The sequence below is a fragment of the Lynx canadensis genome, chromosome C2 (genome assembly GCF_007474595.2).
Source record: "Lynx canadensis isolate LIC74 chromosome C2, mLynCan4.pri.v2, whole genome shotgun sequence".
In the NCBI taxonomy this organism is placed as follows: domain Eukaryota; kingdom Metazoa; phylum Chordata; class Mammalia; order Carnivora; family Felidae; genus Lynx; species Lynx canadensis.
Window position 1 is genome coordinate 29793595 of NC_044311.2, and position 26117 is coordinate 29819711.

At 41.7% G+C, this 26117-nt stretch overlaps 1 protein-coding gene across 1 annotated transcript; it reads left to right on the forward strand.

Moving 5' to 3' along the window:
• The first annotated feature begins 230 nt into the window (after positions 1 to 230).
• LOC115522811 lies at positions 231 to 23742 on the forward strand. The gene is made up of 12 exons (XM_030328422.1): positions 231 to 344; positions 932 to 970; positions 2680 to 2838; positions 5388 to 5532; positions 6693 to 6757; positions 9718 to 9902; positions 11097 to 11234; positions 17073 to 17187; positions 17842 to 18198; positions 18942 to 19036; positions 19870 to 19947; positions 23641 to 23742. The coding sequence occupies exons 1-12, from the start codon at positions 272 to 274 to the stop codon at positions 23725 to 23727; spliced, it is 1536 nt and encodes a 511-aa protein (XP_030184282.1). The 5' UTR covers positions 231 to 271; the 3' UTR covers positions 23728 to 23742.
• Positions 23743 to 26117: the final 2375 nt, after the last annotated feature.

Consider the following 26117-nt stretch of genomic DNA (forward strand, 5'->3'; position numbering starts at 1 on the left):
TCCACTAGGTGGTGCTGCTTAGCTTACTGGGGTAGATTGTTGTGGCGCTTTGGGTGAAAATGAGAGTACATTTTAATTTTCTGTGCTGGGTGTTCCTGACTGATAGATCCTCTGGGGGTCTGGTATAAGTACCTGCTATCTCCTGGGGCCTTCGTGGCCTGTACTGGGAAGGCTGCTTCAAGGAAAGAGCTGGAAGAACAGGTAGGACAGGAGATAGCCTCGTCACCTGCTTTAATGTGCTGTGTCTTTGCAGAAAGGAGAGGCTGATGCCATGAGCTTGGATGGAGGCTTCATCTACATAGCAGGCCAGTGTGGTCTAGTGCCTGTCCTGGCAGAGAACTACAGTAAGTGTAGGGAGTGTCTCTCAGTGTTTTATTTCCTTTGGGCCAGTCAGAAGAGATGGGAAAATCATAGCCTGATTCACACCGCATTGGCCATAAAGCTCTTGCTTACTGGGCACCTCCTGCTTCCTAGGCTCTGGGCTCCCCCCCCCCCCCCCATCTCTAATCCCCACAGTCATGGCAAAGGACAGAATCTTCTATCATACTTTCCACCAGGGGGATAGGAAGCTTGGCACTGGGAAGTTCCAGCTAAAAGTGACCTCTCTGCAGAGGACAGCTGGGATTCCTGGAAGGTCTTCTTGCTTCCCCAAATCACTTCTCCTGTAGTCCCAGTGCAGGGATTCAAGTATAGCCGGACGACAGTGGCCACAGGACAAAACAGAGCAGGAAACTTGAAATGCACAATTTTTGGCTAACTTCAGAGGCCAGTGAGTGAAAGTGAACTTGAATCATCCAGACAGCCTGGAATGTTTGGGAATGTGGTAACATATAGATTGTTTTCCTGACTCTTTTTATTCTGAGCTGCACATAGAAATGGCATGACTTTCAATGAGTAAATGTTTAATGATTTTTTCATTTTTTTCTTCCAGAAACTGAAGGCCCTGAGTGTAGCAACATGCCAGAGAAAGGTGAGTTGGGATTGGTACCTCAGGAATTTCATTCTTATTACTTTGGGAAAGGGTAAGGTATATTTAAATTCAAATCAGAAGTAGGTAAGGCAATAAAAGAGACCAATTTTTAGACTACAAAAGAACCCTAGAAGGATGATAATTGATAATGATGGTTACTCTTTTAGACTTGCCATGACTTGCATGCAGGATTTCTCATTTAATCCTATTAAGTGGGTACTGTCATCCTTTAAGGATGCCATAAGAGGACCAACAGCTCATGCGGTTACAAGTTGTCTAGGCTCCTATATCCAGCAAGCAAATTTACACCCTCCTCACCACTCCCAACTCTTTGTATTACATGAGGCCTGGACAGTTTTAGATGAGAGTTAGCACCAGGAGTCTTGCTCATATGTGCCTGGCAGGCCTGAGCAGAGCGGCTCACACGGGCATATGTCTAGGAGCATGAAATTACCCAGTCTCCCAGCCAGGCTGGGCCCAGGAACCCAGGCCGGTTTGGCTCTCAGTTAATGCTCTGGTGGGGGTGGGTCTAGAAAGATGGGATAGGAACAAGACTGGAAATCTTGTCAAGGTGATCACTGGGTCCCAGAGCTCCGGTGCTCAGATCTCTCCAGCCATTTTCCAGCCATTAGTGTGCAACTTTGTCCTTGTGACCTCCCCTGTTACAACCTCCCAGCCTCTCCCCCTCATTCTAGGAGCCAGACTCTTTAGCTGAAAATAGAAAGACCTGGTCTTACTCCACAGATAAGGCTTCTCTGTTTTCTGGTGTGAACAGTTGACTGAATTAACTAAATTGGAAGGTTGAAATCATGGGTTGATATTCTATTCACAGTTTTAGGAGTAGCCTGTATTTCCTGCTACAGATGGCAGCTGACTTGATTTTGAATTTCTACTTCACATATTTATTTTGGTGCAAACCTGTATTCTCCTCATGGCCAGAATATTCCCTGTAGTTTATTGGGTCATTTACTACTCTTTCCTAATTGTGACTGTATAAAATGTAAGAGTCACATGTGCTTTTCAGTATCCATTCCTCTGATACCCCACAGTGGAAGGTGAGTTGCTGGTTTGTAACTTTACTAGTTTTATGCATTTAGGGAAGACTGGTATACCAACCGTTGCTCTGATGATGATCTTTTCTTACTATTTTGTTTTTAAGTTCAGAATAATCTCCATCTGACAGAATGACTGGCACTTCCTCTCAGTCTTGCTTTTTGTTTTTTAAATTAATTTATTTATTTTGAGAGAGAGAGAGAGAGAGAGAGAGAGAGAGATCATGAGTGGGGGGGGCAAAAAAAGAGAGAGGAAGAGAGAGAGAATCAGAGAGAATCCCAAGCAGGCTCTGCACTGTGAGCCCAGAGCCTGACACAGGGCTCAAACTCACGAACCTTGAGATCATGACCTGGGCCAAAATCAAGAGTCAGACACTTTAACGACTGAGCCACCCAGGCACCCCACGTTTTGTTTTTATAAGTAGGCTCCATGCCCAGTGTGGGGTTTGAACTCATAACCCTGAGATCAAGAGTTGCATTCTCTACTGAGCACGCCAGTGCTACATCTCAGTCAGTTATTGGGAAGACCCTTTCAAAGGCAGAAGGAATGATTCGGGATAATTTGTTTCCATAGGGAAATGGCAGATTTTGATTGTAGATAGATACTCTGGAAGGCCTGGGGTTGTTAATACTTTCTTTTTTGTGTCTTTCCTGTAGGGTATCTTGCTGTGGCTGTGGTTAAAAAATCAGCAGATGAATCCCTCACCTGGAACAATCTGAAAGGCAGGAAGTCCTGCCACACTGCAGTAGATAGAACTGCTGGCTGGAACATCCCCATGGGCCTGCTCTACAACAGGATCAACAGCTGTGAATTCGGTAAGTGAATCTTGAGAGGGTGCTGTGATCAGAGCCAGGCTGGAAAGAGGTATTCTGGAAAAAAGTGGTATGGTGCAAAATGCTGTGGCCCTGGTTTTATAATAGTAAATTTGGTTAAAATGAACCTCAAGGAGGATACCTAAAAGGGTTACTAGGGCTGGGGAGCTAAATAAGACTGGTTCTTTTTGGTTGCACTATGGCTTGAGTAAACATATGTTTACTTCTCTCTTTCGTTTAAAAAAAAAAAAAAAGAGGTAAGCATCACTAGAAGCCCAGGCTCCTCTCTTTCTGTTCCACCATTGTGAGCACGGGGCCTCTGTCTTCAAGGGTCAACCATGGTAGCCATCACATCCATGATTCAGGCAGCCGCAAGGAATAAAGGGAGCTTGAAGTGTAATGCCACCTGCTGTCGCTTATTAAAGGAGCTATCCAGGAAATCTAAAGGAATTACTTCACGTAACTTCTTACTGTTCAAAACTCAGGCACACAGTCACTCTTAGCTGTAACAGAGGTTCGAGAATGTCCTCTTTTATTTGGGCATGTTCTGTCCCAAATAAAACTAGAACTTGTTCAAAAATTAAAAATAGAACTACTATATGATCTAGCAATTTCACTTTTGGGTATTTGTCCAAAGGAAAACACTAACTCAAAAATTATACATCTCCACGTTCATTGCAGCAGTATTTATAACAGCCAAGATATGGAAACAGCCTAAGTGTCCACTGAAGAACGAATAAAATTTGAGATACACACACACACACACACAAAACACTTTTATTCAACCATGAGAAAGGAAGAAATCTTGCCTATTTGCAACAACATGGATGGAACTTGAAGTTGTTACACTAAGTGAAGTATTTTAGGTAGAGAAAGACAAATACTACATAATCTCACTTATATCTGGAATCTAAAAAAAACCCCAAGCTCATGGATATGGAAAACAGATTGATAGTTGCTAAAGGTGGGGGGTGGGGCAATGGGCAAATGGGTGAAGGGGCAAAAGATACAAGCTTGTAGGTATAAACTAAATAAATCCTGGGAACGTAATGTACAGCATGGGGACTATAGTTAATAAAACTGTATTGCATTTTTCCAAGTTGTTAAGAAAGCAGATCTTAAAAGTTCTCATTACAAGAAAAAAAATTTTGTGACAACATACGGTGATGGATGTTAACTAGACTCATTGTGGGAATCATTTTGGCAATGTATTGCTATAGCGAATCATGTTGCACACCTGAAACTAATGTAATGTTACATGTCATCTATCTCCCAATAAAAAACAATGGAGAAAAAATTAAAAGAAAAAAACCCAACTAGATCTTTGTTACTAAGGAATAAGGGGAAATGACTGTTGGGTGGACAGTACAATCCCTGCCACTGGGCTTTCTAGGTAATGTGAATGTGTGGAATCCTTGGATCTCTTTAAGGTCTTGGCAATCTCATGAGGGGCTGCCCAGCTCTTAGGCCCTTTCAAAGCAGTGAAAACCAGTTTATTCTCTGTGTCCACTGAATATCTTCAGGTATGAGTTTAGTTCTACCCCTGAAAAATGTATATGTAAGTTAACCACTAAGACAAATATTTTCTGATGGTTATTACATCAACTTTCTGAGTACTTCCTCCTTGACACCTCCAATATGTGCAACTGCTTTAAAAGGAGAGGCCTCTGGGGCACCTGGGTGGCTCAGTCAGTTAAGCGTCCGACTTCGGCTCAGGTCATGGTCTTGTGGTCTGTGAGTTCGAGCCTGGCATCGGGCTCTGTGCTGACAGCTCACAGCCTGGAGCCTGTTTCAGATTCTGTGTCTCCCTCTCTCTCTGACCCTCCCCCATTCACGCTCTGTCTCTCTCTGTCTCAAAAATAAATAAACGTTAAAAAAAATTTTTTTAAATAAAAATAAAAATAAAGGAGAGTCCTCTGAAGACAGTTATGAACCAGACAAGTCCTGTGTGTAGGGACCGGGGATATTTCTGCACTGGGGTGTTCTCTGACAGCAGTTTGAGAGGAGGCAAAGTATGGCTGGGGTGATACCCAGAAAGCTTGGGCTCCCACCAGCAAGGGCACTACCTCTGCTCTTCTGAACTTCCTGGCAGTTCATAGCCATCAGAGAGCAGCTGAGCTGTGAGTAAAACCCCCAAGCTCTTAATTGAGTTTGGAGTTCTAAGTTCTATTAAAGTCTCTTCTAAAAATAGCAATGGAAGGAAAATCCTGAAAACAAGTGGCACATGCTCAGGGAGTGAGACCTTCAATTTATCCCTTTATGTCAATTTCATGTCATTTCCTTCTCTTCTCTCTTTAGATAAATGATGACACTATCCACGTACCCATGGAATCCTCTCTACCTGACTTGTAATGCTCTACTGACATCTATTCCCAGCCTCAATTAAGTTTTCTTTTAAAGCCTGGACCCTGGCAGGTCCTGACTTGGTGGTGGGTCACAGAATGAATATGTTCCACTTATCCTGGGCCATACACACCTGTTATGTGTTAGATGAAAGCTACTCATATTGATTCAGTTAGGAAGAGCTGACTTTCTCTTGTCCTTCTACACAGATAAAATTTTCGAACAGAGCTGTGCCCCTGGATCTATGCGAAATTCCAGTCTCTGTGCTCTGTGTGTTGGCTCGGCAAAAACTCCAGGAAAGGAGTGTTTTCCCAATAGCCATGAGAGATACTATGGTTACACGGGGGCTTTCAGGTGAGTCTTTTAATCCTGACACAAATATAATGATAAACCCAGCCCTGACAAGATTGCTTTTTAGGAACTAAAGTGAGATTATTATGTTCCTGGCCTGTTAGTCTGCATGTATTAGGATGCCACATTTAGCAACTCTATTAGAACCCTGTGTGAAGGAGCATCCAAGTGCCTCCAGAACACTATCTCTAGACCTGGCTCTCATAGCAAAGACTGACAGTACAATGCAGATTAGAAGTTCTCAACAGGGGGGCGATTTTCCCCTCAGGGGAAATTTGGCAGTGTCTGGAGATGTTTTTGATAATCAAATGGGTTGGGGGAGGGTGCTACTGGCATCTAATTGGTAGAGGCTGCTAAACATCTACACACACAGGAAAGCATCCTACAACAAAGAATTGTTTGGCTCAAGATGTCACAATTGCCAAGGTGAGGAAACACTGCCATAGTTGAATACAGGAGTCAGGAGTCTGGTTCATGCTTTTCTAGGCACCTCTGGGAACCTATGTATGGCCATACTCACCCGGCAATACATAAAAGTAACCTACAGGACTTCTACATTCCCAACTGCCGATTCTATTTCATGGGGTATTTGTTACTTATACAAAGATGCCTATGCACCTTTTGACCTTATTGCTTTTTAACTGTCTTATGATTCAGCCTTTTGTTAGTAGTTCATGAGTCCATCATCTGCACAATGATGGTGGTATTCTAACTGAACTTCTCAGTAGTGAAGGAGAAAAGAAAGGTTATCCTAATTCTCCAGTTAGAACCACCTGGTGAGTTAGTGTAACTACAATTCACAGTCCACAGATTCCCAATTTTTACAAAGTACAGTATGAGTAAGGAATCACCGTATTGGGACACTGCCCCTCTAATATCTCTATTGATGCTAGGGAAGTGCTGTAGCTCTATTGAAGAAACTATGCCATAACTTAGCATTTAGTGTATGGAATTGAGATTAGATAACCACAAAGCTAATTGGAGGTTTTGTTTTCTTTTCTTTATTACTTACATTAGTAATCTGTAAGATTAGTGATAGAATGGGAGTCACAATTGCTGACATCAGATGGCTAGCCCTGGATCTATCAGGTGGCCCTCCTGAATGACAGATGTTGTCTCTCTGACCTTCTCTCTTCTCTTTCTCTCTGTCTGGGACTCTGCAGGTGTCTGGTTGAGAAGGGAGACGTGGCCTTTGTGAAAGACCAGACTGTCATGGAGAACACTGGGGGTATGTTCACATGCTCCTCTGTCCCCACAAATTGGGGTTCTGGGTTCACTTATGGTCAGGATGCCTTTGTGGATGTGTATGTACTCTGTTAGACTCCAGAGCTCTGACCCTTGACCTGTTGTTTTTCAGTGGAGAGAGAAGTGTTCACCTGGGTAGGCAGAATGGTAAGGACCATGAGGTTCTTCTAGTGGCCCTGAATTGGTGCAGGCATTGCCTTTCCCCTAAATACTTCAGTGCACACTTTGTAGGAATGAGGACATTTCTTACATGCCTACATTATAATTACTGAGACCAGGGAAATTGATATTAACATGCATTTAATATTTACCATGTTCACAGCCCATACTAAGATTTTGTGAATTATCCCCAAAAGGTCCTTTTTAACTATTTCCTATATTTCTGGATCCAATATATATTGGTCAATATATATATTCCAAATATATTCTAGGTCCACTGAAAAAAACCTAGAGACAATAGTACACCAGAGAGAAGAACACCAAGATCTTTACTTCTAGAACCATTCTCCAATAGCAGGAGCCAGGGACACTTGGAAAATTGCTGATTCTAGGGCTGGGGCAGGAAAAAATATAAGGTTGAGCCTGGAACATCATGGTGAAAATTTTGGGATATATCAAAATATACAGGAGCCATTTTTAATGATCCCCACTGGCCAAATCTGGGACATTTGAGCACTAGAAGAAATAATAATGGTAGTAAGATAATGACTTGTTCAATAAAATGGGAATATGGGATAATAATATCCTGATTAAGCAAATGAGGATAAAGGGAAACATCTTCCTTATTGTGGGACAAGAATAAATGGAGGAATACTGTAATTATACAGTTAAAAAAAACTATCATTTGGCCAACAGTATAGTAATAATTGTTTCAAGCAAGAATCATCAATGGGTACTAAAACTAGTGGGTGAATATTAGATGCCGTGACATTAAAAAACCTAACAAAAATTTTTTTAAAGTTAGTAAGAATGAGCACTCCACCTGCCCCCTCCTATCACTAACTGCTTAGAGAACCTGCTACAGTGCAGGTAAGTATTATCTCGCTTCCTTTCTCATGTCCCTTCACCCAATCCCAGATCATCCCAGCAACTCATCTAGAATGAACTAGTTTATCACCAACTCCTCTGAGAATCCTTCCAAGATGGCATGCCCCATCCCACAACAGAATCTTCCATCCATATGACTAGTACATTGGGTTCATCTCATTCTGTAATAAACTGTGGCTACAGAAACTCTTTGAGCTCTTTTTTCCTTCTTTTATACCCCAACTATGGTAAGTGGCACACAGAAGTTGCTAAGTACTTACTTGAAGGACTACTGTGTTGGCTAATTTTTCTTTCTTTCTCCTATGACTTTTGCTTTTTCCTTTAAAGGCTGCCCTTTTTCCTATGACTTGAGTTTTACCCCTAGATTGGTTCTTTGTTACCCCTTGATTTTTAAATTTTTTTTCTTTGGTACTGTTCTGAGTGGGGTTTCTCTCTCTAGGTCTCACCTCTGCACCCTGCAATGACTCCAAAATCCTTACCCCCTGAGAAGAAGGTAGAGCAGAGGCCTCAACTGCCTTCTAAATAACACCCTGGAGTCTCTATTTGCCATGTGGTCATTTTTATATACAAAGTTCACTGGCACTGCAACCTCAACCGCTATGAGTCCAAACTTCTACTATTCTTTCAAAATCCACTCCTCTTCTTAGCTTCTATCCCTTTTGAGGCCTTTATCGTCTGCCCTGACAGTTGGGCCTAGGTTAGTCTCCCAGTCAGTATGTATAACACAGGTTACACACCTAAAACCATGTCTCCTCCAGCCATCTCTCCCTAATGAATATGTTCTCACCAAGATGGTTCTCTGCTCATACAGCATTTAGAAATATAAATAGAAAATGTTACTATCTGCATCCGGAATTGTTGCTTTTGGTTTATGTGCTATTTTCCCGCTCCAATAAGACTGTATCTGACAGAGGGCGGACAACATAGTACTGAATAAATGCTTAAATTATGAAGTAGAACAGAATTGGTTTGGAGAGAATGATGGTGGGTTTCATTTGGAGGGAGCTGAGTTGAAGGGAATGGTAAGAAAGGGCAGGATAAATGTTAGAAGGTGAGCAAAGATGTGTGCAGTTACTCATGGGAGAGACACAGGCAATTTGGAGTTTTCTATTAAAACTGTAAATCTATATTTGGGGAGGGTAGGAAAAGAGGTATTTTTACTTTATAAATAATACACAGCTTTATGGTAGCTAATTCATGCATTAGTTGTTCAATTAAATAAAATTAAATAAAAATTAAATTAAGAAAAAGATTGCAACGCTGCCTTTTAGATGAGAAGTAAAAACTAGGAAAATATATTTGAGAAGTGCCTCAGGAGGAAGGAAACCTTGAAAATGGGTGAGATTTTCTTTTTTTTTCAGGGAAATTACAGAAACAATGAAGAAGCTGAGAACAGGATATGGACCTGTACTCACAGAAGCATGTGTGCATTTATTTTCATGTAGAACCAGTATGAGCACATCAGATTTAGAACACTGGTCCAGCTTGCAAAATGGCCCCAGGGGAAGTTCTTTTGCTTGCTGATGCCAGATTGTATTGCACAGAGGGCCACGTTCTTTCTGTGCTAGAGCAAGAAGTCCAGATGCTTTGGAATTTAGTAGAAATGAAGATGTTTTGGACATCATTCACAGATATATTTCACTTTCTCCTGGTTGGGTGGGACAGGTTGGAAGGGACGGTCACTAGGAATTCTCGGTTGAGTGTTGAATCTGTTGCATCAGACTTATATACATGTGAGTATCTCTTCCTCTCCACATTACTGTGACCCCAGTGTGTGCACTTCTGCTGGCCAATGGCTCTAGGTCCTTCACATGTCAGTGGGTTGGTTATGTACCCTCAGTGAGGGTGCCTGACCAAAGCTATCAGCTGTGGCTGACCCACCTTCTCTGTCCCCAGGAAATAATACTGAAAATTGGGCTAAGGATCTGAAGATGAAAGACTTTATGCTGCTGTGTCCTGATGGCAGCAGGAAGGCTGTGACAGAGGCTGAAAAATGCTTCCTAGCCCATGCCCCGAATCACGCTGTGGTCTCACGGAAAGATATGGCAGCTTGTGTTAGCAAAACGTTACTTGAGCAGCAGGTATGGACAAGCCAGGGCCTGCCATTTTTTCTTCCTGGGTGTGTGTGGATTATTTGGGGGAGTTCAGTGTTAAGCACAGCCCTCACTCCAGCATTCTCTTTCTGGAAACTAGAATTGGGAGGCTGTCACTTGTGGAACTGGATCTCCCAGGCCCAGGTCTGCTTATATCTCCAGGTCACTGGAGATTAGTTCCCACGTGATCCACTGGCTCTGGGGTCCATGCATCTGCTTTCTTGCTCACCCTTGACTTTGCTCTATGGTACCATCATTTTCTCCTTGTATCCTTTTGAAAATGAAGGAGAGTAATCTTGTGTCCTAGCCCTCACTGATAAAAGTCATGAAATGTGAACTGTATTTCTCTTGTTTAGAGAGACTGAGAACCATTTCAACAGCCAGAAACACAGGACCTCTATCCTCAGGCAGCTTGTCCTCTGGGAAGAACAAGCAACCCAGGGCCAGCCTTGTTGTGAGGGGGGAGGGGGAGGAGGCTGCCTGAGTATTCTAATCCTGAGAGTCCTCTACCCACAAACACCACTTTCCCCTCAACAATAGCTTCCTGCCTGCCATTAGTTTTCTTTAAAAAAAAAATTAAGATAGCATATTTCGTGAGCCCTCTTAAGGTAAATGATAATAATAATTAGCATTTAATGAACATTTCTTAGGTGCTAGATGGAATGTTAAACTTTTTGTAATCATCATTTCACTTATATCCTACAAGGCCTAGAGTTAAGCCTCTTGCCCAAGATGGGATCAAAGATGCAGTCAAACATGAAATTTAACAACTACCTATACCACCCCTTGTTGTGCTCCGTTTAATATCTTCTTTGATAGTAATACTTGGAAGGAACATGTTTCTGTCCTCTCATTTCCTGGAAGCAGTCTCCAAGGCCATAGCCAATGAAGTGGGGAAGAGAGATCAGGGAAGTCAGGAGTGACTAGGTGGGTGGGAGGGACTTTCCAGAGGTGAGACTAGGATGCACCCCATAAAGGACATGGGGGCTCATGAAAACATGAAGCTGGGGCCAAAAATGGGTCGACGCCAGGCGAGACATATGGAAACATCCTGAGGCATCCTCTGCAGCTTCCCTTTCTTCCCCAGGGCTGGTTTCCAGCTTTCATCCCCCTGAAACCAATCCTTGTATTCTCAGCTATTCACTGCCACAGACCCTCATGTGTTTTCCCTCTATCTGACAGGAGATGTTTGGAAAAAAACTGAAAATGACTGCTCGAGCCAGTTCTGTATGTTCCACTCAGACACCAAGGACCTTCTGTTCAAGGATGACACAAAATGTTTGGCCAAACTTCCGGAAGGCACAACATATAAATCTTACTTAGGACCAGAGTATATCACAGCTGTTGCTAACCTGAGACAGTGCTCCACCTCAAGTGAGTAAGAGAAACAGCATGGGGAAAGATGCCAAGCAAACATGGGTGGGGTTCTAGGTGGTGAGTAGAAAAGGAGGAGTGGGCTGTGGCCCTCTGGGGATGACCAATAGACAAGACGAGATGATGAGAGAACACTGTAATCCCAGCGCGTGTGAAAGGCTTCTTGTATGGGCAGATGGTAAGGTGGACACAGGCTCAGGGCACTAAGGTAATGAACTGCCCAGACATGAAGAATTCCATGTTATTACTAGGGAAAGGAAGAGGTTGTATGTACCCAATGCTCATTGCTCTGCAGTAAACTCCTTTTTTAAAATTAAAAAAAAAAAAGTTTATTTACTGATTTTGAGTGAGTGAGAGAGAGAGAGAGAGAGAGAGAGAGAGAATCTCAAGCAGGATCCACATGCTGAGCCTGACACAAGGCTTGATCTCACGACTGTGAGATCATGACCTGAGCCAAAATCAAGAGTGGGATGCTTAACTGACTGAGCCATTCAGGCACCCCTACTAAACTCCTTTTTATATAGAGCTGAACTGTCCAATATAGCAGCCTCTAATTATTTATGGCTACTTAAATTTAAATTAATTAAAATTAAACAAAGTTAAAAATTTAGTTCCTCAGCTACACCAGCCACAATTCAAGCATTCAGTAGCTACATGTAGCAACAGACAGGTGAGCAAACAGAATATTTCCATCATCACAGAAAGTTCCCTTACACAGCACTGCTTTTGAGAGCTTGAACAATGACAATTTTTATAATTATAAAGTTGCTATACCTACTGCTCATTGAGAACACCAGTTTTCTAAGCCTCAAAATAACAATAAAACACACCTTTGCACTTTAACTATGCTGGACATCATTGAATCCCTTGAAATCATTCGGAAGAGGTGAGAGAATAACATGTGGATGGAGGGAGGTTATTCTTTAACTCCTGTGTGCATATAAGTGAGCCATGGTCCTTAAAATACTGATTCACAGGCTGTGGGGATACTGATTCGGCAAGTCTGTGCCAGCGTCCCATAGTTCCAACATAAGGAACACGCTTACCCACAGCCACCGTTGTGAGCACCCAGGTTACATTTACCTAACCTATATCCTCCAGAAAAGGACAAAGTCTCGGTCTGCTATTCTTTGCTCCTTCCCCAGCCCCTGGCTTGGAAACTGGCATGTTCCAGGTACTTGTTATTAGTTCCTCACCTGACTAAGGAGGCCAAAGAGGACAGTCCCACCAGGCTCCTTCCAGCTACATGGATTTAGGTGTAGGAAACATGCCTATAAGACACAAGGTGCGGGATGATACAGGGCAGGGAACCCATGTTGCCATCCTTGGTGCACAGTACTGCCCAGAAAGATACAGGAGCTGGGTGGGCAAGTGGAGAAGGCCACTGGGAGAATGGCCTAGTTCACCTGTAGGCCCCTAGTGCGTCTGAGTGCTTTTGTCTCTCGCTTAACTGCTCATTCACTCAACAAAAATAAATATAAGTAGATTTTGACTGACCTACCTCTCTTCTCTGCTCCACAGAACTCCTGGAGGCCTGTACTTTCCACAAAGATTAAAATTCAAGAGGAGGAGCCACACCAGATGGAGATGGGAGCTCATGTGACCCATAAGCTTCCCTTTAGGTCTTTGTTTGGCTTCACAGTTTGGCAGTGGTGCCTCTGCAGAACATAAAATAAAAATTATTATGGTGTTATCTTTTAAAAACTTCATTCTTTTCTAAATGTTTGGCCTGGAAGAATTTTTTTTTTTAAACACTACCTGACTAAATACATTTGCAACTGAGCACTTCCTTCAGAGCTCAAGTTCATCTGACATCTTCCACAGCTTTGATTGTGGTACCACAGCCAAGTAGGAATTCTTTCTGAAAGGGGTCTGCATGGTCATTGTAACAGAATCAAGTGTAAGTGGCTGTGTGTGTGTTGGGGGGGGGCAGGAAGGAGGATGCTGAGTGAGTTATTGAAATGGAGTGTTCAGTGGAGTACAGCTATTTTTGCCTTGAAAAAAATATAGAAGATTTATATATTTTTTAAAAATTTTAATGATTTTTATCAGGTACACTTGAGGTTCTGATTTTAATGGGCTGGAAAAGTGAATCACTGAAACATCTGAAAATTATCACTTAACCCTGATTCCCACAGTAGTCACTGCCCTGTCTCCTCTCCTTCTTCTGAAAGGTGGAGGCTCACTCTTTCCATGCCTCTTATTAAAGGCTGAACACACAGAAATCAGTCTTCTGTTCCACTCACTTCCCTGCAGCTACCCTGGCCAAGGTCATGGCCCATCTGCCATCTGTAAAAAACAATTTTAATTCTTTCATTCCTGAGTCTGTTTACTGCAATTGAATGGCTGACTGGTCACTCTTCCTGGGAACTCTCTCAAATTTCTCTGACATGGCAGCTCCCTGCTTTGGCTCCTACCCCTCTCTGTCCATTTGTGGTCTTACCATGGGCTCATCCTGCCAGCCCTGAAATTGTAGGGAAATCTTCTTGGGCTTCTTTTCTTGATCCAATGCTCTTACTTTCTAGGCCCTCCCTACGCAATGTGAATGACTCTGGGGCACCTACATCTCTAACTATATTCCTGGCCCCTGCCTCCTGCATCCCCATACTCATACTTCCTCCTGCCTATGGATCTATACTACACAGTTCTCACAGCAATCAGAAGCCCAACAAATAGAAAACAGAGGGGATCATCTTGCCCCTTCCCTCTTCTGCTTCCCTAACTGTCCAACTGTCATTTCCATATATTTGACAACAGCTGAAGACATGGTCTTCTATCCACGTACAGGAGTCATAAACCAAGGAGTCAAATTTCAATTCACTGTTTTCTCTCACTCCATAGCCAATGCCAGCAGGTTCTGTTGATTTTGCCTTCTAAGTGACTTTCCAGTTTGCCCCTTTATTACTTCACTCCTACTACAGCCTCAATTTACACTTAGTGGTAGAACCGCAGATGGGGGATTTCTGGACACAATAGTTCATATCTCTAACAGGACGCTGGGTCCACTTTGCAGTTAGGACCTGATGTTGACCTTTTTACACACAGCTTTGAGCCTATCAGCACTCTGCCTTATTTGATATTCACCTAAACTCCACCCTTACCCTAAATCCTATAATAACTCTTTACATTTGTTGGTGAAACAGTTCCTCTGGGGTCTTATTGCAATGAGGCAACAAAGCTAATTTTATCAACAATGTACTGTCTACCACAAGCCTGACACTGTTCTAGTGACTGTAAATGCAGCTATGCATATTGTAGTCTCTTAAAATGATTTCTGCTTATTTTGATTTATTCCTCTCTCTAGACTGCCTTATCAGTATAGATGTACAAAAAAATGAAGTAATGTTCACCAGATACTACAGGTATAAATCTGAAGTGATTTGTGGCTTTCTTCTTTGATCTTTCACTATTGCTTGAGTTTTTAATATGACAAACATGTCCTATTTTAATTCTTTTAGAAAAAATCATCTAAGTGTTTTTTTTCCCCCCAAAGAAACAAAGTTAAAGAGATAAGCCAGAATACGGGAATCATACGATTGATGTCCCTGAGTCTGAGATCATTTCCAGTGTGCTTTGGAGCTATTGGGAATAGAAGAAGAGGGGGAAATGTGTCTGGAGAATGGGACATTTTAATTAATGGGAGAGAGGGAAAAATTGTCTATGTTTGTTTCACTAGAACTCTCTTCATTTGCTATTTGAGTAAAGGAGCAAAACACGGTCAGCAAGCAGCAGTCAGTATCTGCCTGTCCTTCCTCTGGGTTCATCTCCACACACCTCCTGGAAGCATGTGTTGACAGACATGTGAGAGGACAGGAAACAGCAGATTCCCTCCTGCTCTCATTCACGAGAATGGCATTTCTTCTGCCTTTAACCAGGAAACATACTGGAAAAAAAAAAATCTGTGTCTTGTTAAACCATTCTTTCATCATTCCTAAATTTTACCACCAAGCACTTTTCATTCACATAGCTCTGGCCAAAAATTCTTATACAGTTAGGACAGTTATGGTGAGTGTTCTCCTCTTCGGCCCTTCCTCCTTCCCTGCATTTTTAGCTCCTAACAGAGGAATCAATGGTTATTATAAAGGATGTGTGTGCGTGTGTGCATGCACTGGGTAGTGGATACAGAGCAGGGACCAGAACCATAAGAAAGAAAGAAAAAAGAGAATGTGGTAAAATTACTGCCAGTTCTGATAGTTTTAATTGATAGTTCTAATTTAAAATAAAGTCGTTGGTTTACTTTCTTTAGCCTCACATCCTAAACATCCTTTCTTAATCTGGAGTGACTATTGCCTACATTTATCAACGGAATGCCTGGAAAATGAATTGTACTATGTTAGAGCATATAGTTAAGCATAAAGGAGCCCAACTGCCTGGGCTTAATAGATAAGTTACTTAACCCCTGCCTCAGTTTGCCTCTGTAAAATTGGAATAATGGATCACTGTGAGGATTAAACAAATTAATAAATTAAAATTATTTAAAACAATGCCTGGTACTAGCAAGCACTCATTAATGTTGACAATTGTCTTCATTAACCATCCTCTTCTCCATCTACCACAATCTTGCTTCCATACCATGACCCTACCCCCCGACTTACCCCACTGTTTCCTCTGAGCTCACTTTTCATTCAAGCCCTCATCACAGGAGCCCCTCTGTTACAAGACATGCTGCTGACCACTTCCAGGATATGTTTTACTCCTTTGTCACTGACTCTTCCTTATTAGGCTTCTCTGCAAGTTCCTTTCTCCTCACTTTCCATTCTCTCCATGATTTTAATGACCACTTGTTTATGTTTGACACTAAGATGACAATATAGCACCTATTGCTGAAAATGTACATTTGTTTACTGGATCACCAGCTTAACATAAGATTTTAGAATTCTCAGATGTCACAGACTATGAGTCTGGACTTCTGTCTTGTCCAGCAAGAGAGTAATGCAGAATTGAATATGAGAGAGGCTAATGTCTGAGAGGAGACAAGAGGCCTTAATAGGGGTTTCATCTCCGTATTTATTGAGCACTCAAGATCTTACACACGTGGTGAACGTGAAGAAAACAAGATCCTATACACGTGGTGAATGTGAAGAAAACGATCAGATAGTAATCATTAACTTGTTTGTGTAAGAAGCAAAGGGTCCGGGGGCGGGGGCAAGTGGAGTCTGTGATGAAGATACATTGGCACCAGATGGAAAGTAATTTCCTGCAGGTGATATAACAAATTGCTCATGATCCCATTACAGTATCTGGCTACCTAACTTCAGGCACTTTTGCCTCGTGGCGGGGGTTTTCCGCCCTAAGCTTTTTTCTAACCCATTTATGTAAGTAGAACCTATTTCCCCACGCTCAGAGGCATCCGAAACTCAATATATAGAAAACAGAGGCAATTTTCATTCTGGTTATGCCCTCAGTCCCGAAGCCCCTCTCTAATTCACTTTATGCACTCTGATCTTTCCAGTACCCCCGCACCAACTGCTTCAGATGCAGTCCTGATAACTCTCCCTCTTGACTCATCATATCCAATGAATCACCACATTCTATATTTTCCTTCTACACATCTTTCAAATCTGTGGCTTCCTTCCCACATCTACCTCTGTTCTGGTTCAGACCCTGTGCATCTTTTGCCAAAACACTGAACAGCTCCCAGTTGGTCTCCCTGCCTCAGTCTCTCCTCTCTCAAATCACAATTGTCCACTTATCTGCCATTCATCTATGTTACCCCCAAATGACATTTCTCATTGCATTCTGGATAAAGTCTAGGCTGCTCAGCATAACACATTATCCCTTCAGGTCATTCCTGCCAACCTTTCCCGCTTCATCTCCTGCCACTTCTCCAGAAATGATACCAGCTTAATGACAGAATGCAAAGTGGCAGCCCCTAAGCTGACCACTTCTGGCCCCATAGGTGTTTTATTTAGGCGACAAGTGTTTTTTGTTTTTGTTTTTGGTTTTTTTTGATGTTTTTCATGACTTGCTGAAATTTGAAAAACGGAGCATTTCCCTTTCTGGCTTCTCTGGAAAAACTGGAAGAACGGGCCACTTTGGTCCCACATACGTCTGCCTGGCAAAGTAGTGGCTGCCCGCTCTGGAGAGGAATGGCAGCTGTAGTTTTCAACAGCTCCACCCCACGCTCTGATTTTCCTAGTTGCTTCTCTCCGGGTAGAAATCTCAGTCACAGCCCTAGATTTACAGTATAGGTGCATTGAATTGCTCGTTTTCTTCAACATAAAGCTTTCTCCTTTTACACCTGCGGAAGCTAACTCCTCCCTCATGCTCAGTTCCCGTCACGTTGCTCCAGGAGCTTTTCTCTGAACCTAAGGTGGACTAAGCGTCCCTTTCTGTATTTCCATGTCGCACCGTACATCCTCTGTCAAATCCCATGCCATATTATAGTCAGTTGAAATGTTTGTGTAATGCTTGAGTTCCTCACAAGACTCACCTCACAAAGCGAGTGACTGGAAATCCTCAGTGCAGATTTCTTAAGCTATTCATTTTATTCATCCATCATTCCGTCAACAACTATGAAAAGGGTGGCGACATTTGACTCCTATCTTAAAAGATAAAAGTATCACTCGTGAAATACCGCTGGCTCGATGTAGTGTTCATGAGAACTGCAACTCCCATCAGGACTTTCGCGATCCCGGTCCCGAAAGGAGGAAATGCAACTTAGGAACTACCACTCCCGTGATGCTCCGCTCCGGCCGCCTGCGCAGAGCCCAGGGCCACGTCGCTTTCGCGGCGCTGGAGACACGCATCTCAGCCATGGCTTCCGCGGAGTCGCGGCGGATGGGGAATGGCGGCAGTGTCGGGGGCGCCTTCCAACCCTACTTAGACTCCTTGCGGCAGGAGCTACAGCAGAGGGACCCGACGCTGCTGTCAATCGTGGTGGCGCTTCTCGCAGTGCTGCTGACGCTGGGTAAAGAGGTGGCCGGTGGTTTTGGCGGGTTCACGGCGGGCGGGGTCCCGGCTTGGACTCGGCTTGTGCAGATCGCCGACGCCCGGAGGCGAAGGCGTTTGAGGGGCATCTGTAGAGGGAGACTAACTTCTTACACCAACCTGCCCTGTTACCTGAAGCAGCGGGAGTAGTGCTGCGTTAAAGAGGATTTCCCGCTACCCTTGGACGTCTTGGTCCTTGGGTGCACGGGTTACTCTTTCTTCATCGGCCCCTGTTATGCCTGAGCGCGTGGTCCTTACCCCCACCGCCTCTTCCTGTTTTTGCTCTTATTACCAAGACTCTCGGGCTCTTTATTCCAAGTTTGTGTCCTGGGAACTGAGAATATATGGTAAGACAAGATTGCACTTGAGGAGTCCACAGTCGGGATGGGGGTGTAGACACAGGAAGGTTGGCAGTTGATAGTGGCTGGCACTCGGTGGAGTCCCTGGACGGTGTTAAATAGGTTACACGTTAGAAGCCTGGGGGCACAACATCCCACTTTTATGGGAATCCAAGAACCGAGAAGTCTGTTTACACAACTCAGGCCTTCCCACTGTTAACAACAACAAAAACGATTGTAATGGTGGTAAAAATACAATAAAAACTGAGATCCAGCTGAATGAGGTGTTCTGTGGTAGACTTCTGTTAACTTCCCTACCCCAACCGTACAGGCGTACTAGTGATACTACAAGGCATAACTTAGGTTGTTTTTCTCTGTTCCACAGTGTTCTGGAAGTTCATCCGCAGCAGAAGGAGCAGTCAAAGAGCTGTTCTTCTTGTTGGCCTGTGTGACTCTGGGAAAACATTGCTCTTTGTCAGAGTAAATGCTTTGATTTACCTCTCTCCTAAACTTGATAGAAAATTTTAGGCCATCCTAATATTCTTGTGAAAGGAAAGGAGGCTGATGCTGATAACTGGGGAGTTAATTCTTGACTCACTTGAAAAGACTTGAAAAACTTGCTAAGACTCTTGAAAAACTCATAAACTGAATTTTTTTTCACCATTTCTGTTTTCTTGCACTTGCCAGATACTGACATTTAGTCCTTATCCCATTTAAGGGTTTTATGTAACCCTTCTCTTGTGGTGGCCAAGGATGCCAGAAAAGGTGGAAAGATTAAAGACAGTGATGTCTGTAGGGTGTATAATTTGTTGTGTAACAAACTTTTCTGAGAACTTGTCAAGGAAGGTTTTTAAAAGATTGATTCTTTGACATATTGGACTACTTAGCCATCTTTTCACGAATATTTAATCTTTTAGTATTTTAAACCGTTTTTTGTTACAGAGCATAGCAGAGGTTTTCTTCTTATTCTTCCTTTTGAGAGGATAAATTATTTCCTTTCTACTACAGAAATACAATTTGCAATCATTTGTGATGATTAAAAATATTTATGGAATGTTGGTAAATTTGGCCACTAACCATTTGAAACTAGTTTCCCCCACCCCCATCCTTTCATTGTGGAGAGGGGAATGAAGATGCAATTAATTAGATTTTTCTATAAGGAAAAAACAATATAGTCCTTTTCAGTTGTTGCAAGCAATACTCATTTATTTGACCTGACCCATTAGAGAGTTAGAACAAAATTATTTTCTTTATATTTGCTATTTATATATTTACTCTGATCTCCCTCATATTGTTGTTTGTTTTTTTAACAGTTGTTAACTGGCCTTTATAGAGACACTCAGACATCGATCACTGACAGCTCTGCTCTGTACAGAGTCAACAATACCAGGGTAAGGGTTTCCTAGAATGTTGGAAGTCTGACAATTTTACTTTACTTTGGTCTGTCAGGAAAGGACATTTGTAGGATGAATTAGTCTGAGGGTGTAGGTACCATTCATATCTTATTTTTATAGATAAGTAGAGTCCATGTAACACATTCTGCTCTCTGTCATCCAAGCAGCAGATTTAATCATACCATCCCCTGCTTTGTACCTCATGCACACTGATGTTACATCACATTTTACTAGTTTTTGTTTCTTGTCTTTCCAACTTTACCATGAGTTCTTAAGGGTGAGCATTAAGCCTTTTCATTTATATTTTGAATAGGTAATATATGTAATGGGACCAAATTTCAAAAGGTTAAAAAGAATATTCGGTTTGGGACACCTGGGTGGCCCGTTCGGTTGAGCGTCTGGCGTCAGCTCAGGTCATAGTCTTGCAGTTCCTGAGTTCAAGCCCTGCATTAATCTCTCTGCTGTCAGCATGGAGCCCACTTTGGGTCTTCTGTCTCCCTCTCTCTCTGCCCCTCCCCCACATGTTCTCTTGCTCTCCTTCTTTCTGTCTCTTTCTCTCTCTCTCTCTCAAATAAACAAAAAAAAGAATATTAGATGAAAAGTAATTTTGCCTTTCCCATCCCTACTAGGTCTTCTCTTTAGAGGTAATAACTTACCATTTTTCTGTGTACCCTTCAGATGGTCTATGTATATGCAGATATATCTGTGTACCCTTTAATTTTCTCTTAAAGATTTTATTTCTAAGCAGCCTTTTTTTTTTTCCCATTTATTTATTTTTGAAAGAGAGAGAAACAGAGTGCGAGCAGGAAAGGGGCAGAGAGAGAGGGTGACACAGACTCCAAAGCAGGCTCCAGGCTCTTAGGTGTCAGCACACAGCCTGATGCAGGGCTTGAACCAGCAAACCATGAGATCATGACCTAAGCTGAAGGTGGGCTCTTGACCGACTCAGAGACTCAGGCGCCCCTTTAAGCAATCTTTGTATCCAACCTGGGACTCGAACTCAGTGCCGTGATCAAGAGTTACACGCTCCATCAACTGAGCCAGCCAGGCACCTCAATTTTTTTTTCTTTTTTTTTCTAACTATTTATTATTTTTGAGAGAGAGAGAGAGAGTGTGTGTGTGTGTGTGTGTGTGTGTGTGTGTGTGTGTGTGTGTGTGTGAGCGAGGGAAGGGTATAGGGAGAGAGACAGAGGATCTGAAGCAGGCTCTGTGCTGACAGCAGAGAGACTGATGCAGGGCTCAAACTCACAAACTATGAGATGATGACCTGAGTCAAAGTCGGATGCTTAACTGACTGAGCCACCTGGTGCCCCTTTTTTTCTTTTTAATAGTCTGTTCTGCCCACTGTTTTTTGTTTGTTTTGTTTGTTTTTGTTTTGTTTTTTTTTAAACAATATGATGTGGTTGAGTTGTTTTGTTTTTCTCCCTCATTTGTACACGTAGTCTGCCTGGTTGATTTGTGAGTATTTGGCTGTACCATTCAATTAAGTTCTAATTTAGTAAGAGCTCTATTAATGAACAGTTTGTTATAATCTTTATTTTACAATATTGCAATGGCTACCTTAGTATATATGAGTATATTTCAAAATACCAGTAAGGAATCATGAGAAGGACTTTTTGTGTATCTGTGGAGCCCCAGAATGTGGAAAGTGACTGCCAAGTCGATTGTAATGCATAGGTATTTGGTGAGTGGAGGAAAGGCTAGGTGGCTGGTTGGAGGGGTAGATGTATAGATCGATGAATTAAAGTGGTTATCTTAGAGACCTTTTCTGCTTTTTTGGTGCCTCCAGAATTAAACATTGTAAACAAAGATAAAGAAACATTCTTTTAAATGTCTTACAGGTATTTTTTGCATTTTTCAATAACAGCACTCTTTCTAGCCCAGTCATTTTTAAACCCCCAAGATTTTAGGTTTTGAAAGTTTAGGTTTGGGAGATCTTTAATTCTTGGGGCACTTGGGCCAGATTTTTAAGTGGGATATCCCAGGGTATACTTTAAACCTGTGCTTTTCCAATAGAATAGCCATTGGCCATGTGTGACTATTGAGCACCTCAAATGTGACTAGTCCAAATTGAGGGCTGTTGTAAGTGTAAAGTATACACCAGATCTTGAACTTGGCATGAGAAAAAAAAAAAGTAAAATGGCAACAATTTCTTGAGTTTTTTACTTGTTAAAAAGATATTTTAGATATATTGGGTTAAAATATTTATTAAATTAAATTTACTATATCTTTTTTTTACTTTTTTAATATAGCTTTTGGAAAACTTAACATTACATATGAGGCCTGCATCTTTTTATTTGAAAATGTAGAACATTCCTGCCTTCTTTTTCAATCCTTCTCTCCACACCCCCCCCCCACCCCAGTATGTTTTAGATCTAGTCCCTCTCTCAGTGTATCATTAATATTCTTTCTGAATTGCTTATAGTGGTGTAGTGCTGATTATGAAATGTGGTAGTGGGTCCCAACCTGAGGTCCCTAGACTCTTAGCAGAATTTTTTTTTTTTTTTTTTTTTTTTTAAGCTAGCACACATATTTTTACCCATAAAAGACTACACAAAGTGACAGGTCATAATCCAGCTGTAATCATGTCAGATCTGTGCATGATACTGACTCCCTCCTGCTGAACAGTGGTTAAGGCTGGCTGTGGATAAGGTAGAACATCGGAGAAAGGTTCCATGGGCCTGATAAGTGTATCAGGATTATACCAGAGAGTCTATGAGCAAGGCCATATCCATATTGAACCTGAGCTCAAGAATGAAGACCTGGAATGAATAGCCCTTAAATGGGTGCTTAATGAGTCGACTCAGGAGGGACACAACCCCCCCCGTTTCCGTGATTGACACAAAATATTGACATTTGGAACAAATAAATGGTGTGTCTTGTCAACAAATATTTAAAAATTAAATTATAGTGGGAATGTAAAGGAATGTTTTGTTGTTACGAAGATTGGGGATCCCTGTAATGGTAACATGCTGTAGTAAAGTGTAGGTCTCCTATTACTTTATTTACTTTGTTAGAATTTACTATTCTTTTCACATGTTTTTGTTTTTATTCATACTGGTATATTTCTCCAGCCTCAGATGACTCCCTCCCACTTCCATGACTCCCTCACAGGGTCAGGTTTCTTAGGTACCCTTGAAGCATTTATCAAAGTTGTAATTTTACATTTATATATAATTTTGCATTGTGTTGATCTTTCTTTTTTTAGAGTTTATTTATTTTGAGAGCGCATGCGCACGAGAGTGCCTGAGCACTTGAGTGGGGGAGGGGCAGGGAGAGAGAGAATCTCAAGCAGGCTCCAAGCTGTTAGCACAGAGCCCAACGTGGGGCTCAGTCTCCCAAACCAAGAGATCATGACCTCAGCTGAAATTAAGAGTCAGACCCTTAACAGACTGATCCACCCAGGCACCCCGTGTTGATCTTTTATTATATATTATATTATAAACCCTGTTGGAACAGGGATCATGTCTGTTTTTGCTCCCTGTTAAATCCCTGGAGCCTCTACTAATGATTTATAAACAGAAGATGCTTTATGAACTTTTGTTTGATTCATTAATTATGGTGAACCTTTTTTTGTTCATTAATGAATTGGACACTGTTCTGGTACTTGAAATCTTATATGAAAAGTTTATGTTATGAATGTGAATCAGGACCACAATATTCATTTAATGTTATTGCTGTCATCCTTAGGGTGCTAGCCTGACCTTGATTGATCTCCCTGGCCATGAGAGCTTGAGACTTCAATTCTTAGAGCGTTTTAAGGCTTCAGCCAGGTAAGTAGGATTTAGAGTGAACTTGCCTGAATCTGTATATCAAGGTCACCCATATTTGCTCTGGTGGTATTCAGGAGGCAGCCTGGTGCCCTGCCAAGGAAAGCATAGACCCTGGGGTCAACCATTTCTGGTTTGCAAGCCCACCTTTACTAGTTTTTATGAGGATTGTATGAGATAATGTTTGAAAGTGTTTCTCAAGAGTGTTCAGAAAGTGTTAACACTTACCATGTTAATAAAATTTTCATTTCCTTTGAGGACAAATGGTAATTACATGTAGAGCTATTAAAATCTGAAAAAGGAATTTTAAAGCTAGGTGAAATCCTAGAAGTTATTTAAATCCAACATTATATATTTCTGTTCTTAAATTACCCAAATTTAATGTCTCAAAAGTACAGAACAATATTTTCTTATTTCTTTTAGTATTGTCCTAGTGTTACTCTTATTTCCTGAAATTCTTGTGCTGTAGTTGAAGATGCTTTATTCTTGTTTTGTCTCTCACAGTGGTGAAAACTTACGAGGGAAATATACCACATTTCATTGATTTTTTTTTTTTTAATACCACATTTCATTGATTTTAAGACATTTTATTATCTATGAAATTAGAATGAATGCTTTTTATGGTTGTTTGTGTCATAGTTTAATTGGCAGTATTTTTCTCTTTCTTAGTTGTACCTGAAATAAGAATGTGTCTTTTAATTGAGGAATCTTAGGTTTGATGGAATGTGATAGTTATTTCTTTCATTATTTATGAAGATGTCTTGACTTTTATTTTGTTGTTTCTTCCTTGCCCACAAGATGGTGATGATGAGCAGTCTATCATGGATGAGACTGTTGTGTGAATTTTTTAAAAAATAAACTTTTGGGGCGCCTGGGTGGCGCAGTCGGTTAAGCGTCCGACTTCAGCCAGGTCACGATCTCGCGGTCCGTGAGTTCGAGCCCCGCGTCAGGCTCTGGGCTGATGGCTCGGAGCCTGGAGCCTGTTTCCGATTCTGTGTCTCCCTCTCTCTCTGCCCCTCCCCCGTTCATGCTCTGTCTCTCTCTGTCCCAAAAATAAATAAAAACGTTGAAAAAAAAAATTAAAAAAAAAAATAAATAAACTTTTTTAGAGCAGTTTTTGGTTCAGAGCAAAATTGAGCAACAGATGTAGAGATTTCCCGTATTACATCCCCCTGCCCCTGAGCCAGCATATGCACAGCCTTCCCTGTTATAAGCACCCTCCACCAGAATGTTCATTTGTTACAATTGATGAAGCTACACTGACACATCGTAATCATTCTGAGTCTGTGTGTTTTTTTTAATGTTTATTTTTGTGAGAGACGGAGAGAGTGAGTGAGCGAACGAGCGAGCGAGAGAGGGGCAGGGAGAGAAGGAGACACAGAATCTGAAGCAGGCTCCAGGCTCTGAGCTGTCAGCACAGAGCCTGATTCTGGACTCGAACCTACGGACTGTGAGATCATGACCTGAGCTAAAGTCAGACATTTAACCGACTGAGCCACCCAGGTGCCCGTGAGTCTGTGTTTTGCATTAGGATTCACTCTTGGTGTACATTCTACAGATTTGAACAAATGTGTAATGACGTGTATTCACCATTGACAGTATCATACAGAGTATTTTCACCATCCTGAAAATCCTCCGTGTTATGCTAATTCATCCCTCTCTGTCCACTAATCCCTGAAAACTACTCATCTTTTTTATAGTTCCCATAGCTTTGCCTTTTCTAGAGTGTCATATAATTGGAATCATACAGTATGTAGACTTTCAGGGTGGCTTCTCTTACTAATATATATTCACGTTGCTTCCATATTTTTCATTGTGTGATAGTTCATTTCTTATTAATGCTGAATAGTATGTCATTGTCTGGATGTAAAAAGTTTATCCTTTCACCTGCCTAACGACTTCTTGGTTGGTATAAAAATTGCGTGTAGGTTTTTGTGTGGACATTAGTTTTTGGGTGAATATCAAGGAGTGCAATTGAAGAATTATATGGTAAGAGTATGTTTAGCTTTGCGAGAAATTGCCAAACTGTCTTCCAAAGTGGCTGCACCATTTTGCATTCTCACCAGCGATAAACGAGAGTTCCTGTTGCTCTTCATCCTGACCAGCCTTTAGTGTTGTCAGTGTTAAAGATTTTAGCTGTTCTAATACATAGGTAGTAATACCTAACTGCTTTAGGTTGCATTTCCATGAAGACGTTGATATGATGTGGAACATCTTTTCATGTATTTATTTGCTCTCTATAAATCTTGTTTGGGGAGGTGTCTATAAAAGTTCCTTGACCTATTTTTAAATGGAGTTATATGAGTTTTTTATATATTTTGGATAACAGTCCTTTATCAGATCTATCTTTTGCAAATACTTCCTACCAGTCTGTGGCTCATTCTTCTGATGCTGACG

Excerpts from the sequence above, each read along its gene's own strand:
- LOC115522811 (XM_030328422.1), top strand. The coding sequence starts at position 272 with ATGAGCTTGGATGGAGGCTTCATCTACATAGCAGGCCAGTGTGGTCTA. Across the intron at positions 345-931 it reads TGTCCTGGCAGAGAACTACA|AAACTGAAGGCCCTGAGTGT; the intron begins GTAAGTGTAGGG and ends TTTTTCTTCCAG. Across the intron at positions 18,199-18,941 it reads CGCAGTGCTGCTGACGCTGG|TGTTCTGGAAGTTCATCCGC; the intron begins GTAAAGAGGTGG and ends TCTGTTCCACAG.